Genomic DNA, 18,204 nt, shown 5'->3' with positions numbered 1-18,204 from the left:
ATGGCTCCCGCTCGCAAGAGGACCACCAACATCGCGCGTCGCAGGCGGACCGATGACGAGGATGAGAACCAGTCCGTGGCCACCCTGGCCGACGACTCACAAAGCGACGCTTCCCTGCTGAGCGACGTCGACGAGGACGCCGACGCAGACAACAGCGACCTTAGCGAAGTCGACAGCGCGCCCTCCCTCACCCAAGGAAAGTCGAAGCGGAAAGCAAATGGCGCGCGTGATGCCAAGTCCAGGCAAGATGCAAGCAATCGTCAACCTTCCCCGCCCATCGCCCGCTCCGATGTCGCCTTTTCCACCATGAAAGAGACCGAAATCATGATGAACGGACTGAAGATTGGGGAGGATGGCAATGAGGCCGAAGTGGTCGACTTCGAGGCGGGCGTGGCTGCAGCAGACGCCGCACCCGCCGTGGGTGCGCCTCAGTCACGGACAGAGACGCTGGCCGAGCGGCGGCGGCGGGAGCATGAGGAGTACAAGAAGAAGCGCGACTCGGATCCGGCCTTCATACCCAACCGTGGCGCTTTCTTCATGCACGATTCACGGCATGCACCTGGACAGAATGGCTTCAGGCACGCAGGCCGTGGGCGAGGGCGGGGCGCTCCCGTCACAGGGCCATTCGCTCCAGCAAAGTACGTGCAAACAAAGGCATCAGGCAGGGAGCATTCAACTAACACACATTCCAGCATGAGACCGCAGCCGCAGGAAGCCACAGACTCGCCCTGGCAGCACGACCTCCACGAGACGGTCAACGCGCCCGGCTCCCACGCTCAGCCTGGACTACCCCCAGCTGCATCGAATGCCCCCATATTCGCGTCGCGAGTACCTCCAGGTTCTAGCCAGAAGCCTCCACAGGCCCGCAACTTCTCCACCACAGTGCATACACACAACGCCATGGTACGCGTCTTCTTACCAAACATGAAGGGCCCTATACACTTCCAAAACGTCCCCATCAAGTCACACACTCGCCTCCCGAACCACCGACCACCCCTCCGCCGTGACAAGCCAGTCCGTATCTCGTTACCCCCAGCTCCACCACGCTACATCTTCCCCACCACAGAGCGCTCTTTCATCTTCATACCAAGGGCGCTTCGACCCAACCAACAGGGCTTCGGTCGGGGTCGCGGTAGATTCGGATCTTTTGGTGGAGGTCTTTCAAGCAGACGTACCAGCGCGTACGGGGGCAGTGTATACTCCCCTAGTGTTGCAATGAGCAGGCGGTCTTCGATTGCACGTGAGATGGGCCGGGACAATCTGGTCTCCCCAGCCGGTTCCATCATGTCACGCAATGGCGGCTTCGTCGATCCTAGTCGTCCTGTGGTACGCCTGCCGCCTGGGGGTCCCAGAATGCACAATGGACCGTCAATGATCTCACCCACCAACGGCGCTGTACAGCCACCTTACCCTCTCCCGCAGAAGCCCACCTTCCGTGAGAATTGGCAAGGTCAGCTCCCGATGCATCAGCCTCGCCCGCAGAAGACCGTCTCTGTTGCTGGTATCGAGTCACCCGCGTCCATGAGCTTCAACCCTCCCCAACAACAAGAGCAGCAACCGTTCCATCAGCAGGTTCCTGCGCATATCAACGGAGCTGCTCCCGCGGTCGAGCAACCCTACTACCAGCATGGACGGCACCCCTCTTACCCAAGCCAAGTCTCTACCGGCACTCCTAACATTCCGGAGCGAGCCATTCATGCTCCCGCGTTCCAGCCTTACGCGCAACCTGGCTTCCAGCCACAAGCCTTCGTTCCACAGGGCTACTATTACCCCCCACAAAACGGTGCCCAGCCACAGTACATACCCCCTGCCGGCATGGTGCCCATGTTCGTTCCTGGCGCTCAGCAACCCGGCTATGTCATGCCAGTGTCTGCTCCTCCTGTCGCCGCCCCGCCAGCTCCTGCTGGTCCACCTAATATGGTTGCTTACGAGTCCAACGGTATGACCTACTACGTGGACTCCAATCAGCTACAATACACTGCTCCACCAGTGGAAAATTATGCTCAGCCCAGCTATGCTGTTCCAGGCATGGGAGGCATGATGACCCCTGGCCCGGACGGCGCCTACTATTACCCCCAACAGATGCAGGCCCCAACGTTCTACCCGCAACAATAGACGACTAGACCATCTCACTCATCTCACAATCGCTCTGATTAACGGTTTTGCATTTCGACATGTTGCGTCCGACTAAACAATTCCTTCCTTGCAGTCGAGCATGGCGCATCTGGCTTTTGGTTACGATACCTGGTGTTCAGGCGAATGCACACTTGACAGCGCATCCGGGTTTCTCATCTCTCTCTCTTCGTCACGACAGCGAGCGACACAAAAACATTCACAGTATCATTGTCAAACTTGGTGGAAGGCGGGATCGGTCCTTTTTTCTTTTCGAGCTAGCTTTGGGTTTGGCCCTTTTCACACACACAAGAGACGATCTGCTCACGTATGCATGGTGTTCTGCGTCTTGCGTTCTGCGGTTGCTTTTGGTCAAGGACTTGGGTACTTTTACTATGTTCTAATAAAGCTATCCTTTGATTCCCCGTTATTCACTTCACTGATCTCCTGTTCTCTGGGCTTTCTTGCATTATGGCAAGCGGCGACGTATTTGGGTGTTAGAGAAGTCAGCCAGGCAAATTCCGTGTGCGACTCGCGGCTACCTAGATAAAACAAATATTGGTTTCACTGCCGCGGAATCTCGACAGTGAACAAACATGACCTCGTTCCTTTGTTGTGATGGGTCAAGGGACGTGATGTGGTTGGGATGCAGTGACATCAGTAGCGGGCTTGGCGCGTCAAGGCGCTAAGGAGCTGCATCAGTTCGCCGCATCATCGCGCAGGCGTTCACGTTCGAGGCAGCTCTCGCTCCATCAACCACCATCTCGCATACCTCCCCCCCATCGAATCCCGGGACAAGCACGCCGTATCCCCAGTCTTGTCTCCCCGACCCGCCACCATGGCGCCCAGCAAGGACACCATGTTCCGCTCGGCGGACATGTCCTTGACCCAGCTGTACATTGCCAACGAGATTGGCCGTGAGGTCGTTTCTGGCCTTGGAGAGCTTGGTGTCATGGACTTCAGAGATGTGAGCGCAGACGGATGTGTTCTGGAGCTTCTGCAGAGGCTCTGGGACGGGCTTGATGATATTGGAAGCTGACAACATGTGCTAGCTTAATGCCGACACGACCGCCTTCCAACGTACTTTTACACAGGAGATTCGCCGCCTCGATAATGTGGAACGACAGCTCCGTTACTTTCGCGCCCAGATGGAGAAATCGGACATTGCGATGCGCTCCATCTACGACTTCAACAACCCCTTCACTGCGCCATCCGCTTCCGAGATCGACGAACTCGCCGACAAGAGCCAGAGCTTGGAACAGAGAATCTCTTCGTTGAACGAGAGCTACGAGACGTTGAAGAAGCGCGAGGTGGAGCTCACAGAGTGGCGATGGGTTCTGAGAGAGGCAGGTGGCTTCTTCGACCGGGCTCGTGGTCAGACCGAGCAAATCAGGGATTCCGTTGACGACGACGACGCGCCGTTGCTCCAGGATGTTGAGCAGAACGGACAGGGCGACTCGGGCGCGGAGCGCTCATTCACCGTCATGAACATCGGCTTCGTCGCTGGTGTCATTCCTCGGGAACGCATTGCCGCCTTCGAGCGCATCCTGTGGCGTACCCTCCGCGGTAACTTGTACATGAACCAGTCGGAGATCCCCGAGGCCATCATCAACCCAGAGAACAACGAGGAAACCAACAAGAATGTCTTCATCATCTTCGCTCACGGCAAGGAAATCATTGCAAAGATCCGAAAGATTTCAGAATCACTTGGTGCCGACCTCTACAGCGTCGATGAGAACAGTGAACTCCGCCGCGACCAGATCCGGGAAGTCAACACCCGTCTGAGCGATCTCGCCAGCGTCTTGAAGAACACCAAGTCCACGCTGGATGCCGAGTTGACTGCGATAGGACGCAACCTGGCAGCATGGATGGTCGTCATCAAGAAGGAAAAGGCTACCTACGAGACTCTGAACAAGTTCTCCTACGACCACCAGCGCAAGACGCTCATCGCCGAGGCTTGGGCACCTACCAACTCTCTTGGATTGATCAAATCAACCCTGTCGGATGTCAACGAGCGTGCTGGCCTCTCCGTACCTACCATCGTCAACCAGATCAAGACTACCAAGACACCGCCAACATACTTCAAGTCTAACCGCTTCACCCTCGGTTTCCAGACTATCATCGACGCGTACGGAACGATCAAGTACCGCGAAGTTAACCCCGCCCTGCCAGCCATCGTCACCTTCCCCTTCATGTTCGCCGTCATGTTCGGTGACGCCGGCCACGGTGTTATTCTCCTCCTCGCTGCTTGCGCCATGATCTACTTTGAGAAGCGACTCGAGCGCAGCAAGCTCGACGAGCTCTTCTCCATGATGTTCTACGGTCGTTACATTGTTTTCATGATGGGTATCTTCTCCATCTACACTGGTCTCCTCTACTGCGATGCTTTCTCTCTTGGTCTCCCTTGGTTCAAGTCCATGTGGGTCTGGGACAACGATGGCAAAGGTCCAACTTCCCACCGTGTCGAGGGTTATACCTACCCCTTTGGTCTTGACTACCGCTGGCACGACACCGAGAACGATTTGCTATTCTCCAACTCCTACAAGATGAAATTGTCCATCTTGCTAGGTTGGTCCCACATGACGTTCTCACTCATGTGGTCGCTCGTCAACGCAAGGTACTTCAAGACCAAGATCGATATCTGGGGTAACTTTGTCCCTGGCATGATCTTCTTCCAGTCCATCTTCGGTTACCTCGCTTTCACCATCGTATACAAGTGGTGCATTGACTGGCCTGCGCGTGGCGAGAGCCCACCTTCTCTGCTCAACATGTTGATTTACATGTTCTTGAGCCCTGGCACACTCGAAGCTGGTACCCAACCTCTATACCCCGGTCAAGCCTTTGTGCAAGTTGTCTTGTTACTGCTTGCACTGGCCTGTGTGCCTGTGCTTCTGTTCCTCAAGCCATTCTACCTCCGCTACGAACACAACAAGGCCCGCGCAATGGGGTACCGTGGTATCGGCGAGACATCCAGAGTCAGCGCGCTGGACGACGATGACGAGAACGGTCACGCGAATGGTGGTCGCGACAGCTACGGTGATGACGAGGATATTGCGATGATTACTCAAGATATTGGGCATGGAGAGGAGGAAGAGGAGTTTGAGTTCAGTGAAGTCATGATCCATCAGGTTATTCACACTATTGGTATGTACCCCCCTTCCGCATACAGCGCTGTCTTTAGGATACGAGACTAACATATAGGGCGTAGAATTCTGCCTCAACTGCGTATCCCACACGGCCTCCTACCTCCGTCTCTGGGCCTTGTCACTCGCCCATCAACGTCTGTCCATTGTCTTGTGGGAAATGACTATGAAGAATGCGTTCGCTTTTGAAGGCGTAGCCGGTGCTTTCATCATGGTGTTTGTCTTTTACTTTTGGTTCGCGTTGACTGTGGCGGTGTTGTGTGTTATGGAGGGTACGAGCGCCATGTTGCACAGTCTGCGATTGCACTGGGTGGAGGCGATGAGTAAGCATTTCATTGGTGATGGTGTGGCGTTTGAGCCATTTAGTTTCAAGGCGTTGTTGGAGGAGGAACCTGTTGAGTAGGTTGCTGTGAGGAGAGAGAGCGATTTCCTTGTGTTCCTTTTGCGTGTGCTTTGAGAAATGGGGGCTGGTGTAAAGATATATGAGATTGCTAGAGTTCACTGCGAGTAATGCTGATCAGTCTGTATATAAGAATGTACATTGTTACCTCGACTCCAATCTTTTGACATCAGGAGAGTAGACGCTTCCTTTCCATATCTTGGATAGATGCGCCGTGATGGTAGCCCTTTGCACGAAAGAGATCAAGCTATCACCTATGAGATGGCTTGCCGTCGCATCGTTGTATGGCTTCCTTCAAGGACGACATGCGTACCCCTTGACGCGTCGTCTTTCCTTTTGAACACCAGCTTTCGAGTAGAACCGGACATAAGCCATTATTCCCCAGCTATACGTAACCTACCATTGCTTTTATGACCTTGCTTTACCACGAAGCTTGTTTCTTTTAAGCTTTTTCCTCTATGCAAACTGCATCCAAAGAGGTTTACGCCGTCGTTTGCGTTACCCACTTACACGACATAGATGATAGCGAATAGCCCTAGTATGTTTTATGGTGTTTGAGTGTTACTTGTACAATACGAGCCTTTTTGTACGACATCGGTCTCGCCGGAGGACACGAAACATGAGATTGAAACAAAGATAAGTAGCACGTTGATTATAGGGCTGGATGTGTATGAGGCATTTGAGGCATTATTCCCTTGGGCGCCACGGGCCGGCTGAACCAGCGATCAGCACCCGTGTAACAACCCAGCGGAAGTTGATGACATTTGTGGCTGCGTCTGTGACATCTGGCGGTGCCTGAGGCGTAAGCTGACAGGGGCATGTTTGGCCGCATTTCCAAGCTGTCCAATACGTGTACGCTGTGCATGCCAGGTGGGTTCCAATGCCGACGTGCATATGCCCGATCTAAAGTTCTTACACCGACCCCGAATCTCGTCTTCTTAGCAAAAACTCGGCAGAACAACTACCGTACGCTACGTATACGAAGATTCAAGCGGTGAGACGGGGGGTTACCAAGAAAGGATTTGTGCCCTCGAGACACACGCACCGATCCGAGACACAGTCGTCCCCGTGAGACAATTTCATTGGGAGCTGTCTGAGCCACGTCGCAAGGATCCCTCATATGTGCGATTGATTATCCCCGGTGGCTGAAGCGGTCGAAGACCAACGCTTGAGGCTAGGTGCCACCAACGCAGCTTGCAAGTGTGGATGCGTGCATGCGTTTGTGGGTGTCCGCGACACGCGGTTACGCCGAGTTATAAAGGCCCGACGCGCCATACCTACCTTACTTTACCCTAGGTACCATTTCATCTAGTAACTTGAAAGCTGTCCCCCTCGTATTCTCGTGCCCCTCGTTTCCTTGGAGCTTCTTCTTATCTATACTTCCTCAGGGTCTCCCGATCCTGCTTCCCGTCTGCTGCTGCTCCTTCCCCCACTAAGATCTGCGACCGCTAGGCGAAAGCTTGATTCCGCAACCCGATTTCGCAAGCAAACCTCGCTGCTTATCTACAATGTCTTTCTCGGCAGACAAGGTCAGCCACCTCAAGGGAGCTTTCTCCCAGAGGCGATTTTCGAGTTCCAAGGATCCGAGCGAGAGTGGTACGTGTTTGTCTTGGTATACTTCTTATGCTGTGTCCTACGTCATTTTTTGAGCTGTACAACCCAACGCAAGTGTGGATCAGAGAAAAATCGGGCCCTCGAAGATGGCTTTGTGAGCTTTTCGATTCATGCGGCAATCCAATCCTTATCTTTTGAGGGTTTTACCCCAATCTTTCTCCAACTTTCCTGCTTTCTTGGAAGTCGCTGTCTCGCTTTCAAGTCGTTGTTATCTGCAGCCCAACGCGCAATGTCCGCAGCCATGTCACACACCAGACACGAATCAGGTCTTTACAACCTGGCAGAAAGCTTCATGTGGATACGACAGTTACTGACGTGTCGCAGAACTCGGTTCGTCCATCCATCGCCAGTTCCGTCAATCGCACGAAGGTCACAAGCCCCACGCCGGTCTTGACGCTACGCGCGCTTCCACAGGTGTCGTATGGACGTCAGAACAAGCATACAAGCACGGTTTCCTCGAACATCCGGAAGAATGGGCAAACCTTGGTCAGGGAGCGCCCGAGGTCGATGATAGCATCAAAGGCTGCTTTGAGAGGCCGAAGGAGGTTGATATCAGTGCTCATGGCAGAGAGTACGGTCCGACTGCTGGTATCAGGCCGCTGAGAGAGGCGGTCGCAACACTATACAACGAGCACCACCGCAAGTGGCGCAAGAGCCAGTACACATGGGAGAATGTGTGCATTGTGCCTGGTGGACGTGCGGGTTTGATCCGTATCGCTGCTGTGTTGGGCAACTGCTACTTGGGCTTCTTCATTCCCGGTATGTCTGGACTCTGAGTCTCTGGATTCGAGCAAAAGCTGATCAACTAGATTACACTGCATACAACGAGATGTTGTCGCTTTTCCGTAACATTGCTGCCATTCCCGTTCCGCTAGGCGAAGCAGACCAATACCACATGTCACCCGACAAGATTGCCGAGGAAATCGCCCGCGGTACATCTGTTATTCTTACATCGAACCCGCGTAATCCCACAGGTCAGATGGTAAGAATCAATTCTGCATGAATTGCATGTGAGACAAATACTGACTTTGTGCGTCAATTAGGTCACCAACCCCGAACTCGCACAGATTCAGAACATCTGCCGCGACCGCGCAACCCTCATCATGGACGAGTTCTACTGCGGCTACAACTACACCACCAACTGCGACGGCACCGTCATTTCCGCCGCAGACAACGTCGAAGACGTCGACGAGGACGACGTGCTCATCATCGACGGTCTAACCAAGCGCTTCCGTCTCCCCGGATGGCGTGTAGCATGGGTCATTGGCCCCAAGGAATTCATCCAGGCCATCGGCTCCTGCGGTTCCTACCTCGACGGTGGCTGCAACGTGCCCTTCCAAGAAGCCGCCGTAGAAATGCTATCTCCACCCCGCGTTCGTAACGAGATGCGCGCGCTGCAAATGCACTTCCGGACCAAGCGCGACTACGTCATTGGCCGTCTCCAGGAAATCGGCTTCAAGTTCCCGTACATGCCCAACTCGACGTTTTACCTGTGGCTCGATTTGAGCAATCTGCCCGAGGGCATCAACGATGGATTGAACTTCTTCCAGGCTTGTCTCGAGGAAAAAGTTATTGTTGTGCCGGGCATCTTTTTCGATTTGAACCCGAGTAGGCGTAGGGATCTGTTTGACTCGCCTTGCCATCACTTTGTTAGGTTGAGTTATGGACCGAGGATGGATGTGTTGGAGAAGGGGCTGGATTCTATTGCGAGGATCGTTCAGAAGTACAAGGATGAGCCACAGAAGCACCGTGCTGTGTCGCACAGGCCGAGAGGTACTGGTGCGCCCAACTAGATCACGACATGCGTGCGATAAGCGATTCTTGTGGGCCGAAGTAGGTCAATACCAACTCAAATTCATATTGTCCTTTCTCACCTTCCCTTATAAGCCGGCTGATCGCCCTCGTTCCCTCATGCTTTTGCACTAGCTCATGTGCGATCTGCATCCTGAGGGCTGTGGGGGCCACGACGACAAGGCTGCGGACCCTGTCGTGTGGCTTCGGTCGTCCAGAAACATCACCGCTGGTCAGACTATCATACTGTCAAGACCTTGGCAGTTCCAGTGAGTTGGTCGTGACATTGTGCCACAGTGTGAAGTTGCTTGTGGTCTTTAACCGGTCAGCTTTTTGGGTTATTGGAGCCCGCCCCAACAGATAGTGGTTATGCTCCTCTACTGTGTATCAGCCTTCTACCCCAACCTCTGTGTTGCTACCTTCGAGCTTTTTTCCCTGTGCTCTTGCAATCCTTCGATCTCCAACAGCAAACATGGTGGTGATATCAACATCAACCGCCTCAGACGCGGCTCATTGGATGACCATGTCACCTACTGGTTTTGCCGCATGAACAGATATATTTGTACCCCCAGCCGGGTGCTCAAGTCAATGGATACAGAATCCCTTCATTTCAAACGAGGTCAATAGCGGATTCGGTTATTTCCAATTCGAAGGCGCCAATTACCAGTATAGAGACTACTTGCCAACCGACTACTATGGCCGCTGCCTTCCTTATGGTCAGCTTACACGGCAAGCTTATAGCCCCGGTGTATGTACAGAAAGTCAGACTGTGGCTGCCATAATCGAGTTGCAATTTGGTAGCAACCGAGTATGGAGGGCAGAATGCTGCGACAGGTTGTGCCCCGTGATGAGTCTCTTATGATGCTAATGCTACCCCTACTTACATGATCCACAGGGATATGACAATATCGATTGCGGGCGGTTCTTGCGAAAAGACCTTTTCATCCCCGATGACTGCTCTCACAAACTTCACGACCACATTGTCGGTCGACATCGACACGACTGTTACGGTTCCTGCCATCGACCTTACAACGATGTTATGTGCAGGTTCCAACCCTTGTCAGCCTGAGACTACTCTGGGTCGACCAGTTGAAGTTAAATCTGGTGTGGCACATGCACGTCCGATGGTGGTGTATTGGCAGTCAAGCGATCTAAGTGGATTTCCCTACGAATATGCGTCGTCTATTGCTTCGGTAATCAATGTAACCTGGCAAAACTTCACCACAACTTCGCCTCCACCCCCGACACCAAGGGCAAAAAACTCTGGCCCGAGTCCCGGCGCCATAGCTGGCATAGCTGTCGGTATTGGCGTGTTCCTTATAGTCAGCATCGTACTACTCCTGTATCTCCGGCGAAGGATGAAGCAGAAGCAGCAACAGCGTCTTCAGCATCCGGGCATGTCGGAAATGGAAGGGAGTTCGAGGGGATTGAAGCACTTCGTGGGCGGGAGATGGCGAGCTGAGCAAGACGGAACATCGCAGCCAGTGGAAGCTGGATCGACAAGCGTGAAGATCATTCCAGGACCGCCTGTGGAGTTGGATAGTACACCAGCAGAGAGGAGTCGATAATCTTCCCGGGTGCGCGACAAAGCTGTAAATGATTGGGATGGATCAAGGCTGATGCGACAACCTCACGAGCTTTTTCAAGAGACATTGGGCTTGTGAAAGCCAAAATAGCACCAGTGAAGAGCAGAGTATCGATACCCCTTCTCCAGATAAAAGATAGTAACAAGATACAGGTACAGGGTAAACCCACAGAAGCATCGCGCTGTGTCGCTCGGTGCGCTTGATTAGATGTGTATCCTCCGTGATCTCCATTATTTCTTCCCTTTCGTCCTGGCCTGATTGCTCTAGTCCGTCTTGCCCTGACTTTAGCTGCCACTTCGGCTATGCAGTAACCCAACGCTACGCGCCTGTTATGACATCATAAGTCCAATCGACACCCATACCCATACATACCAGAGAGGCTAACTCTGTTGGCATATCGCATTTCTGAGGTAAGCACTACCCAGGTACGCTTACACACTAGATAACATCCAGTAAAGCCATGTATGGAACAGCCTTGCGGCACGGCACGAGGCAGTGACGACCCCATTGTGCGAGGTCCCCCCATCAGAATCGTCATCGCAATCGGTTCGATCTGCTTTATCGAAAATGCCTCGGTAGCCCCCAAATAGTCGAGCATGACGCTGTACCGGGGTGTGTTCCTGCATTTCAATTTAACCGGTAAGCTGGTATCTGCTTCAAAAGCTATTGATCAAGCTCTCTCATTAAGACAGCCATTTACCTCTTCCTATTTGTTTTTCTGTATCCTCGCGACTCTTCAATCTAAACCATCGAATATGGTCCTAGTCGAAACATTGACTGCTGGCGACTCGGATACTTGGAGCGTATGGCATCCCGTCGGCGCTCCTGCACTACCTACAGTCTTCACCCAACCATCATCTATTTGTTCATCTAAATGGATACAAAACCCTCTTACCTCCAACGAAGTCATCAGTGGCTTCATATACTATTCCACAGCTACAGATCGCCGCGAATATTATGGTAGCCTTCTGTCACCAAACTACTATGCCAGCTGCCATCCATTGCGCCAAGCAGAGCCAATAGCATATAGTCCCGGGTTGTGTACAGCTGATCAAACTATGCTCGCTATAAGAGAGTTCCATTATCAGACTTCGCGTTTATGGATGGGGATTTGTTGTAATTAGTTAATGCCCACAACGAAACGCTTCTCAACCTTACTCTTACTTACGTATCTCCATAGTCCTATGACACTCGTTTCCGGGAAGAACCGCTGTGAACAGAGTATCACATTGCCCATGACAGCGCTCACAAATTTTGCGACTACCTTGCTGAACCAGAACAACACGGTTGTTACCATATCGGCCATTGATGTCGTGGAAAGATTCTGTGTAGAGTCAGATGGCAGTGCAGTTTGCCCGAATTCTACGACTCTAAAACGAACGACGGAATTGACATCTGGTACCATGATTGCGCCTCCATTTGCCGTGTGGTGGGAATCGACCGACCTATCGAGCTTCCCTAGCTTGTACGCGTCGGGCCTCGCATCGTTACTCAAAATCTCCTTTGGAACCACAGCTAGTGTTTCGTCGAACGATACTCCTCCAATATCCCCACCTTCGAACACGAATTCAGATAAAGAAAAATCCGCCTTGAGTCTTGGCGCGATAGCTGGTATAGCCGTTGGTGTAGGCGCATTCGTCATAATCGGTATCGTCTTCCTCCTGTACATTTGGAGAAGACGCAAGCAGCAAAGACAACGCCTCCAGCATCGGAACGAACCGGAGATGGAAGGTAGTCCAGGAGGATTCAAGAGCTTTATGGGTGAAGATTGGAGAGCTGAGGCGGACGGGACTACGGGGCGCGTTGAGACGGATGGGACTACGGGGCCGGTGGAGGTGGATGAGGAATCGAGAGCTGTGAGAGCGTTTCCTGGGCCGCCGGTGGAGATGGATGGTACACAGACGGCGAGAGGCTGATAATGTGTGTGGGTACGTGGTGAGGCTGCAAGGCAGTCGAACCAAGACTAAGACCGGGTATGTGGCTGATACATGGACTCTGTCTTACTCGGCCTGGTACAGAGAGGAGGCATGTGTTCCCTGTCTTGCGACAACTGAACATTTTGAAATGCGGACTGAGACCGTCGCATGGCCCGCCGCATCATCGGCAATCATCTCTTCCCCCAGAGAGTCATGTAGCTGTCCGGTCGATACAATAACCCTGCGACCTGGGATCTGGGTAGACACTGGACATTTGAGATCCACATGACCATCGTAAGCGGGACTCCCCCAGATTCTTAATCAGGCAACGATCCATGCGTGCAGACAGTTTGGCCTCACCTTTCACTTTCATCAGAGACAAACGCAGACATGAAACAACGAACCTTTTCCACCTGCAACCTGAACTCTCTGTTTCGCTTCCACCCTCAGCATCGAACAAAGTTGCAACAATGGCCCATCCCTATGTTCCCCGTGCCAGCGTCTACCGTCCATCGTACAGTAACGTACTGCTACAGACACCAGCAGCTAATCAGCCCAACTACAACGCAGAGGTGAACCGCATTCCCGTCAACCCCCGCCGTCACACCGCCGCAAATATGACTTCATTCCAACAACCTCAGCAACAAGACTCTTATCTACACCCCCTTATCCACCGCACAACGCGCGCCTACGACCTCGTCATCAACTACGCCCGCGACTCGAACGGCGGTACCCGCTGGTTGTACGAGGATATCGACGATATCAAGCATGTTGGGAGGTATCTACATCGCGACGTACGTGACTTGAAATACTGGAAAGAGTTGGTTGCAAACAGGGGCGACATGGATGAGGGCACTGCGAGGAGGATATGGGACGACGAGGAGAGGTTGAAGAAGTACTGTGAGCGGGTTTTGGATGTGATTAGGGATACTGAAAAGATTCCGGTGAGGCAGGGTATGACACGAGATGAAGGGATACCAGCTGGTGAGGAGATGGATGAAGGTCCTAGGGAGAGCGAGTATGGTGTTGACGATGGTAAGAAAGTCTCGCCTGCAGGTGGTAACTAAAAAACTAACTTTGTCCTTGACTCTAGGCCGCAACGATCTCGGCGGAAGGACGATCTCGGAGGAAAGCGTGGACGACGAGATGTATACAGACCTAGAGGACAAGGTCGAAGAGATCGATCAGCCGGTTGATGCACGGTGGGCAACCTGGGCAGGTGAGTCTTCAGCGCGGTTCGCTTGGTGAGCTGCGGTGCATCTCCAAGGCATCTCGATCACATGTGCTTCCAGCAGGAATTTTGAAGCCATCAGTAGACTAGATCACGATAGCAGGTTGGCGTGTCTCAAGGCAAATGCAAGGATATCAGAAGGTTCCCACACGTTGTTCCGCGTCTCAGCTGATTGGTGTTCGGCGCTCGGCTATCTGCCCGACCCTGGCGCAACGGCGCTGCACATGTGTGGTGTGCTCGACTCAACACTTTCACATGCTTGCAACTCACGACTCCCTCGAAAATCCGCACGGATTCGGAATAATGCCGTCTCAGCAAAACGAGGATAGCCGCTGTGCGGCGGGCGTCACATGCAGAGCCCCAAGCTTATCTCCCATGACATTTTTCTCGGCTTTGCATCTTTTCTTGCCGTGTTACCATTTGGCCGATTGCTTTTCGCATTCTTTTGAGGGGAACTCTGGGTAAGGCTGCGAAGGATCATAACTTGTCTAGGATACGCCCGAGAGATAAGCCGAAAGTATGCTGCGGGTCGAACGCGCTGAGATGCCCACGTCGACTTTCGATACAGCGGCGATAATGGAAGGGGAGGAGACGAGCTACCGGCCTAGTATGCTTTACAGCGTGCTCCCTACTGTTGTATCGAACCACCTTCCGACGATACCTTCGCTCCGACAATCTCTCAACGATGTACGGAATCGCGGCTCACACAGCAAGTCAGCCTCTATCGATGAACTGCCACAACCCGAGACACCTCCGCCAGGCTACTCGTCGATACCACCAAGCGGCTCTATCACACCACATAGACTCTCTGTTGCGTTGGGTGAAGCAGATGCTGCTTTCGTGGACGACGCGGAGGATAGACCTGGGTCTTCCGGAAGCGCACTTCCACAACTATATCGCCCTCAAGAGACGAGCACTGGGATTAGGTGGAGTTATGCTTCCTTAGGTATGGAATGTGGCTCGTTAATGTTGGCGTTGCATGCTCACAGTTCATAGGAACAAGCCTCATGGCTCAAGCATCGCGAGAATCCAGTGAATTCATTGGTACCTCTGACGAAACATCCGCGACGCTCACCCGCCAACTCTACGTGCATGGCGTGACATATCTACTGCGAGGGCTGCCAACGAAACTTACACCAGAAGAGACATCAAGCATCCAGGCCGCCCTTCCACAAGACCTCGTGGAGACAAGGCATTCCGCAGACACGCACGCTTTACTCGCCGTCTCCCAACATACCGCAGCCACCAACCATGCACCACCTCGCGACCCCACGATTCTGCACCGGCTGACTGCGACCCTCGTCTTACAATCCTTCATCCTTATGCAGTTCCTGCTACCATATATCAAGTTATTCCTCTCGCATACCTACCAGTTTGAGCGGAAACATCAGATCGCAAAACGGCTGGTCAATACGAGCGTTGCGACCGTCGATGACATTGGACGGAAGACGTTGAGGCTGAGCCAGACTGTGTGCCAAATGAACGATGGTATGGTTGGTCAGGTGATTAATGAGGTGGCTGTTTGGTGGGTCAGGGGGATCACAGGGGGTGTGCAGGAGGGAATTGCTGAGGGGCTAAGGGTTGTGAGGGTGGAAGAGAGGGAGGAGAGGGGTAATTGAGAATTTATACTGCATTGCGTGAAGCATTGGGAAGGTCATGATGCATTGGACAAGGCGTTTGGAACTCGCATGTTTCGATAGTTTACGAATTAATGATACGCATTGAATTCTCACGCTATGCTGCCCGGACTAGTACTGCAATGTAACCCTGAGAGCATAGAAGGCTACTCACGACTTCCTGAATCTGTACTTTATCTGTACGGAGAGTACTCTCAAACGACAGCTATGTTGTGAACGAGGAACTCTGCATTACCAAAGTCTATTTGGGGTTGGACGCTTTCACGTGACAACGAACGCCGCTTATCGTTATCGGGCGGACTTCCTAGCGCGCGTTGTGGGTGCACGTCCCTTGGAAAAGTGCTGCATGGCAAAGTTTCTAGCGGTAACATCTCAGGCGAATACACGCCATTTTTTTCTCCAACCCGCCTTCTTCTTTCAGGCGTATTCAGGATATAATCTCTCTTGCTCATTCCAATCGTTACAGATACCCTCTGTCACGAGCAAGTGTATAATATTGCCCGCACATTATGTTCGGCGCAGTGAGAAGATGTCCCGCGACACTCGCGAGGAATCTTGCCTCAGTCTCTACTAGGACTCTCCGCACACCCCTCACCCACAACTCGAGCGTTCTGAGGATACCACTGCAATCAGCGCGCCTCCAGAATGTCTCGTTCGCCGGCTTCCACAACAGCGCCACAAGGTGGCAACAAGAGGCTCAAGAGGAACAACAGAGCATCGAGGAAGATGGCCCCGTCACAGAGTTCAAGGAATTGGCCACACGCGGACTCGTCCATCCCAACCTCATCAGGACTATCACGAACCAGATGAAGCTCACGACTATGACGGACGTGCAGACCAGGACTATCAACGAAGCCCTGAGCGGGGTTGACATGTAAGACCCTTCGCCGACCCTCGTCTTACGATATACTAACACATTACAGCATCGCACAAGCAAAGACCGGTACCGGTAAAACGCTCGGTTTCCTCGTCCCCGTCATCCAACGAATCATTGCGAGCGCCCCCGAGCTCGGCGAGAAGCCCAGAGGATACAAGCGTGCGAAACCCGATGACATCCGGGCCATTATCATCTCACCTACCCGAGAACTTGCAGAGCAGATCGCTGTCGAGGCTAAGAAGGTGACTGCCGGTACCGGCATCGTCACGCAAGTTGCAGTCGGTGGCACCCAGAAGAGGGCTATGCTTCAGAAGACACAGCGCGAAGGATGCCACCTAATGATTGCGACCCCCGGACGACTTTTCGACATCCTTTCAGATCCATACTCTGGCGTCAAGGCCCCCAAATTGAGTGCATTGGTCATGGACGAGGCCGATCGCCTGATGGACGACGGGTTCTCCAAGGAGATTGACGAGATTAAGAACTTCCTGCCCGACCCAGCTGAAGTCGAACGCCAAAACCTCATGTTCTCCGCTACTATTCCCCGCGAGGTTGTCGGCCTTGTCCGCGCGACCATGCGACCCGGCTTCCACTTCGCAAAGTGTGTGGATGAAAACGAAGAACCAACGCACCAGCGTATCCCGCAGAAATACGTCAACCTCGCCGGTTTCGAGAACATCATGCCTGCGCTGTACGAGCTCGTTCTGCAATCGCAACAGAAAGCTCAATCTGGCGAAAGCCGTCCATTCAAGGCCATTATTTACTTCAACAGCACCGCTGAAGTCACATTGGCAGCATCGGTTTTCTACAAGCTCGGTGGTGGTTTCAAGCGCAATACCCCTCTGTCTGGCCTCCGCGCCTATGAGATCCACGCCAAGCTCACCCAAGCGCAACGTACAAGGGCAGCAGATGATTTCCGCTTCGCAAAGTCCGGCATCCTCTTCTCCTCTGACGTAACAGCTCGTGGCATGGACTTCCCCGAGGTCACTCACGTCATCCAAATTGGTCTTCCCCGTGAACGCGACTCCTACATTCACCGTCTCGGTCGCACAGGCCGTGCCGGAAAGGAAGGTGAAGGCTGGCTCTTCCTAACGCCCTTCGAGAAGCACGAGGTCCGCCGCCGTCTCAACAATCTGCCCCTCCAAGATGGAACCCACACGCTCGAGACTGCGACGGTTGATATGACACAAGCAGCTGAGATGCCTGAGGACGTTGCGAAGATTCTATCTGACACTGTCGAGGCACACAAGAAGGTCTACCCTGACCAACTTGACGCCGCATTCCGTGGCCTCTTTGGAAGCTTTCAGTGGTACGGTGACAAGCAGGGTCTGCTGGAAGGTGCGAACCGTCTAGCAGAGTTTGGTTGGGGTATGCCTTCGCCACCACCACCGCCTGCTAGCCTCTACATGGGAGGCCGTGGACGTGGCGGCGGCGGCCGTAGCGGTGGTCGTGGCGGATTCGGAGGCGGCAGGGGAGACGGAGGTGGCTTCGGTGGTGACAGGGGTGGTGACAGGAGAGGCGGCGGCGGATACGACCGTAGTTCGTACGGTGCTGAACGCAGTGGCCGAAGCGGAGGATTTGGTGGCAACCGAGGTGGTGATCGTGGCGGCTTTGGCGGCGATAGGAGAGGAGGTGGTGGTTTCGGAGGTGACCGGAGAGGCGGAGGTGGCTTCGGTGGTGACAGGGGCGGTGACAGGAGAGGAGGAGGCGGCTTTGGTGGTGACCGACCAAGGAGGGAGCCAGCCTCACCCTTTTAAGCCTTTCTCACGGGAGTCTGACGTCTTCTAGCCGCCCTTTTTCTTTTCCCTTTCTTGTACTATATACCTGTATACCCCCCAACGAGCTTTGGAAGAATGAGGGATGACGGACATGGTCATTTGCATTGGGCGGCGTTTTA

General features: G+C 53.4%; 8 protein-coding genes across 8 annotated transcripts; all 8 read left to right on the top strand.

Moving 5' to 3' along the window:
* CC77DRAFT_1062828 (hypothetical protein) lies at nucleotides 1-2,115 on the top strand (the record flags this gene model as incomplete). The annotated part of the gene is made up of 2 exons (XM_018528571.1): nucleotides 1-638; nucleotides 693-2,115. 2 exons carry the CDS (start codon nucleotides 1-3, stop codon nucleotides 2,113-2,115), a joined length of 2,061 nt encoding a protein of 686 aa, XP_018384330.1.
* A 782-nt stretch (nucleotides 2,116-2,897) lies between these two features.
* On the top strand, nucleotides 2,898-5,809 carry CC77DRAFT_965997 (vacuolar ATP synthase-like protein 98 kDa subunit). Its single transcript, XM_018535725.1, has 3 exons — nucleotides 2,898-3,079; nucleotides 3,165-5,256; nucleotides 5,321-5,809. Exons 1-3 carry the CDS (start codon nucleotides 2,951-2,953, stop codon nucleotides 5,656-5,658), a joined length of 2,559 nt encoding a protein of 852 aa, XP_018384329.1. The 5' UTR covers nucleotides 2,898-2,950; the 3' UTR covers nucleotides 5,659-5,809.
* A 1,238-nt stretch (nucleotides 5,810-7,047) lies between these two features.
* On the top strand, nucleotides 7,048-9,273 carry CC77DRAFT_174969 (aminotransferase). Its single transcript, XM_018530466.1, has 5 exons — nucleotides 7,048-7,248; nucleotides 7,594-8,028; nucleotides 8,079-8,251; nucleotides 8,313-9,102; nucleotides 9,157-9,273. The coding sequence occupies exons 1-4, from the start codon at nucleotides 7,164-7,166 to the stop codon at nucleotides 9,060-9,062; spliced, it is 1,443 nt and encodes a 480-aa protein (XP_018384328.1). The 5' UTR covers nucleotides 7,048-7,163; the 3' UTR covers nucleotides 9,063-9,102; nucleotides 9,157-9,273.
* A 520-nt stretch (nucleotides 9,274-9,793) lies between these two features.
* On the top strand, nucleotides 9,794-10,806 carry CC77DRAFT_174937 (hypothetical protein). Its single transcript, XM_018530465.1, has 2 exons — nucleotides 9,794-9,894; nucleotides 9,956-10,806. Exon 2 carries the CDS (start codon nucleotides 9,960-9,962, stop codon nucleotides 10,626-10,628), a length of 669 nt encoding a protein of 222 aa, XP_018384327.1. The 5' UTR covers nucleotides 9,794-9,894; nucleotides 9,956-9,959; the 3' UTR covers nucleotides 10,629-10,806.
* A 1,075-nt stretch (nucleotides 10,807-11,881) lies between these two features.
* Nucleotides 11,882-12,562, top strand: CC77DRAFT_1062824 (hypothetical protein; the record flags this gene model as incomplete). The annotated part of the gene is made up of 1 exon (XM_018528570.1): nucleotides 11,882-12,562. One exon carries the CDS (start codon nucleotides 11,882-11,884, stop codon nucleotides 12,560-12,562), a length of 681 nt encoding a protein of 226 aa, XP_018384326.1.
* A 470-nt stretch (nucleotides 12,563-13,032) lies between these two features.
* Nucleotides 13,033-13,810, top strand: CC77DRAFT_1062823 (hypothetical protein; the record flags this gene model as incomplete). The annotated part of the gene is made up of 2 exons (XM_018528569.1): nucleotides 13,033-13,597; nucleotides 13,656-13,810. 2 exons carry the CDS (start codon nucleotides 13,033-13,035, stop codon nucleotides 13,808-13,810), a joined length of 720 nt encoding a protein of 239 aa, XP_018384325.1.
* A 247-nt stretch (nucleotides 13,811-14,057) lies between these two features.
* On the top strand, nucleotides 14,058-15,513 carry CC77DRAFT_992100 (hypothetical protein). Its single transcript, XM_018536380.1, has 2 exons — nucleotides 14,058-14,739; nucleotides 14,790-15,513. Exons 1-2 carry the CDS (start codon nucleotides 14,313-14,315, stop codon nucleotides 15,410-15,412), a joined length of 1,050 nt encoding a protein of 349 aa, XP_018384324.1. The 5' UTR covers nucleotides 14,058-14,312; the 3' UTR covers nucleotides 15,413-15,513.
* A 426-nt stretch (nucleotides 15,514-15,939) lies between these two features.
* Nucleotides 15,940-18,064, top strand: CC77DRAFT_939330 (DEAD-domain-containing protein; the record flags this gene model as incomplete). Its single annotated transcript, XM_018534667.1, has 2 exons — nucleotides 15,940-16,304; nucleotides 16,354-18,064. 2 exons carry the CDS (start codon nucleotides 15,940-15,942, stop codon nucleotides 18,062-18,064), a joined length of 2,076 nt encoding a protein of 691 aa, XP_018384323.1.
* Between the last annotated feature and the right edge of the window lie 140 nt (nucleotides 18,065-18,204).

The sequence above is a fragment of the Alternaria alternata genome, assembly GCF_001642055.1.
Source record: "Alternaria alternata strain SRC1lrK2f unplaced genomic scaffold CC77scaffold_14, whole genome shotgun sequence".
Classification (NCBI taxonomy): domain Eukaryota; kingdom Fungi; phylum Ascomycota; class Dothideomycetes; order Pleosporales; family Pleosporaceae; genus Alternaria; species Alternaria alternata.
Note: the sequence above shows the minus strand (reverse complement) of the source record. Positions and strands in the feature narration are given on the sequence as shown.

Bases quoted from the DNA above. Each gene is read 5' to 3' on its own strand.
- CC77DRAFT_965997 (XM_018535725.1), top strand. From the start codon at position 2,951: ATGGCGCCCAGCAAGGACACCATGTTCCGCTCGGCGGACATGTCCTTG. The intron at 3,080-3,164 runs GTGAGCGCAGAC...AACATGTGCTAG, and splicing joins GTGTCATGGACTTCAGAGAT to CTTAATGCCGACACGACCGC. The intron at 5,257-5,320 runs GTATGTACCCCC...TATAGGGCGTAG, and splicing joins TCAGGTTATTCACACTATTG to AATTCTGCCTCAACTGCGTA.
- CC77DRAFT_174969 (XM_018530466.1), top strand. From the start codon at position 7,164: ATGTCTTTCTCGGCAGACAAGGTCAGCCACCTCAAGGGAGCTTTCTCC. The intron at 8,029-8,078 runs GTATGTCTGGAC...CTGATCAACTAG, and splicing joins CTTGGGCTTCTTCATTCCCG to ATTACACTGCATACAACGAG. The intron at 8,252-8,312 runs GTAAGAATCAAT...TGCGTCAATTAG, and splicing joins GTAATCCCACAGGTCAGATG to GTCACCAACCCCGAACTCGC.
- CC77DRAFT_174937 (XM_018530465.1), top strand. From the start codon at position 9,960: ATGACAATATCGATTGCGGGCGGTTCTTGCGAAAAGACCTTTTCATCC.
- CC77DRAFT_992100 (XM_018536380.1), top strand. From the start codon at position 14,313: ATGCTGCGGGTCGAACGCGCTGAGATGCCCACGTCGACTTTCGATACA. The intron at 14,740-14,789 runs GTATGGAATGTG...CACAGTTCATAG, and splicing joins GTGGAGTTATGCTTCCTTAG to GAACAAGCCTCATGGCTCAA.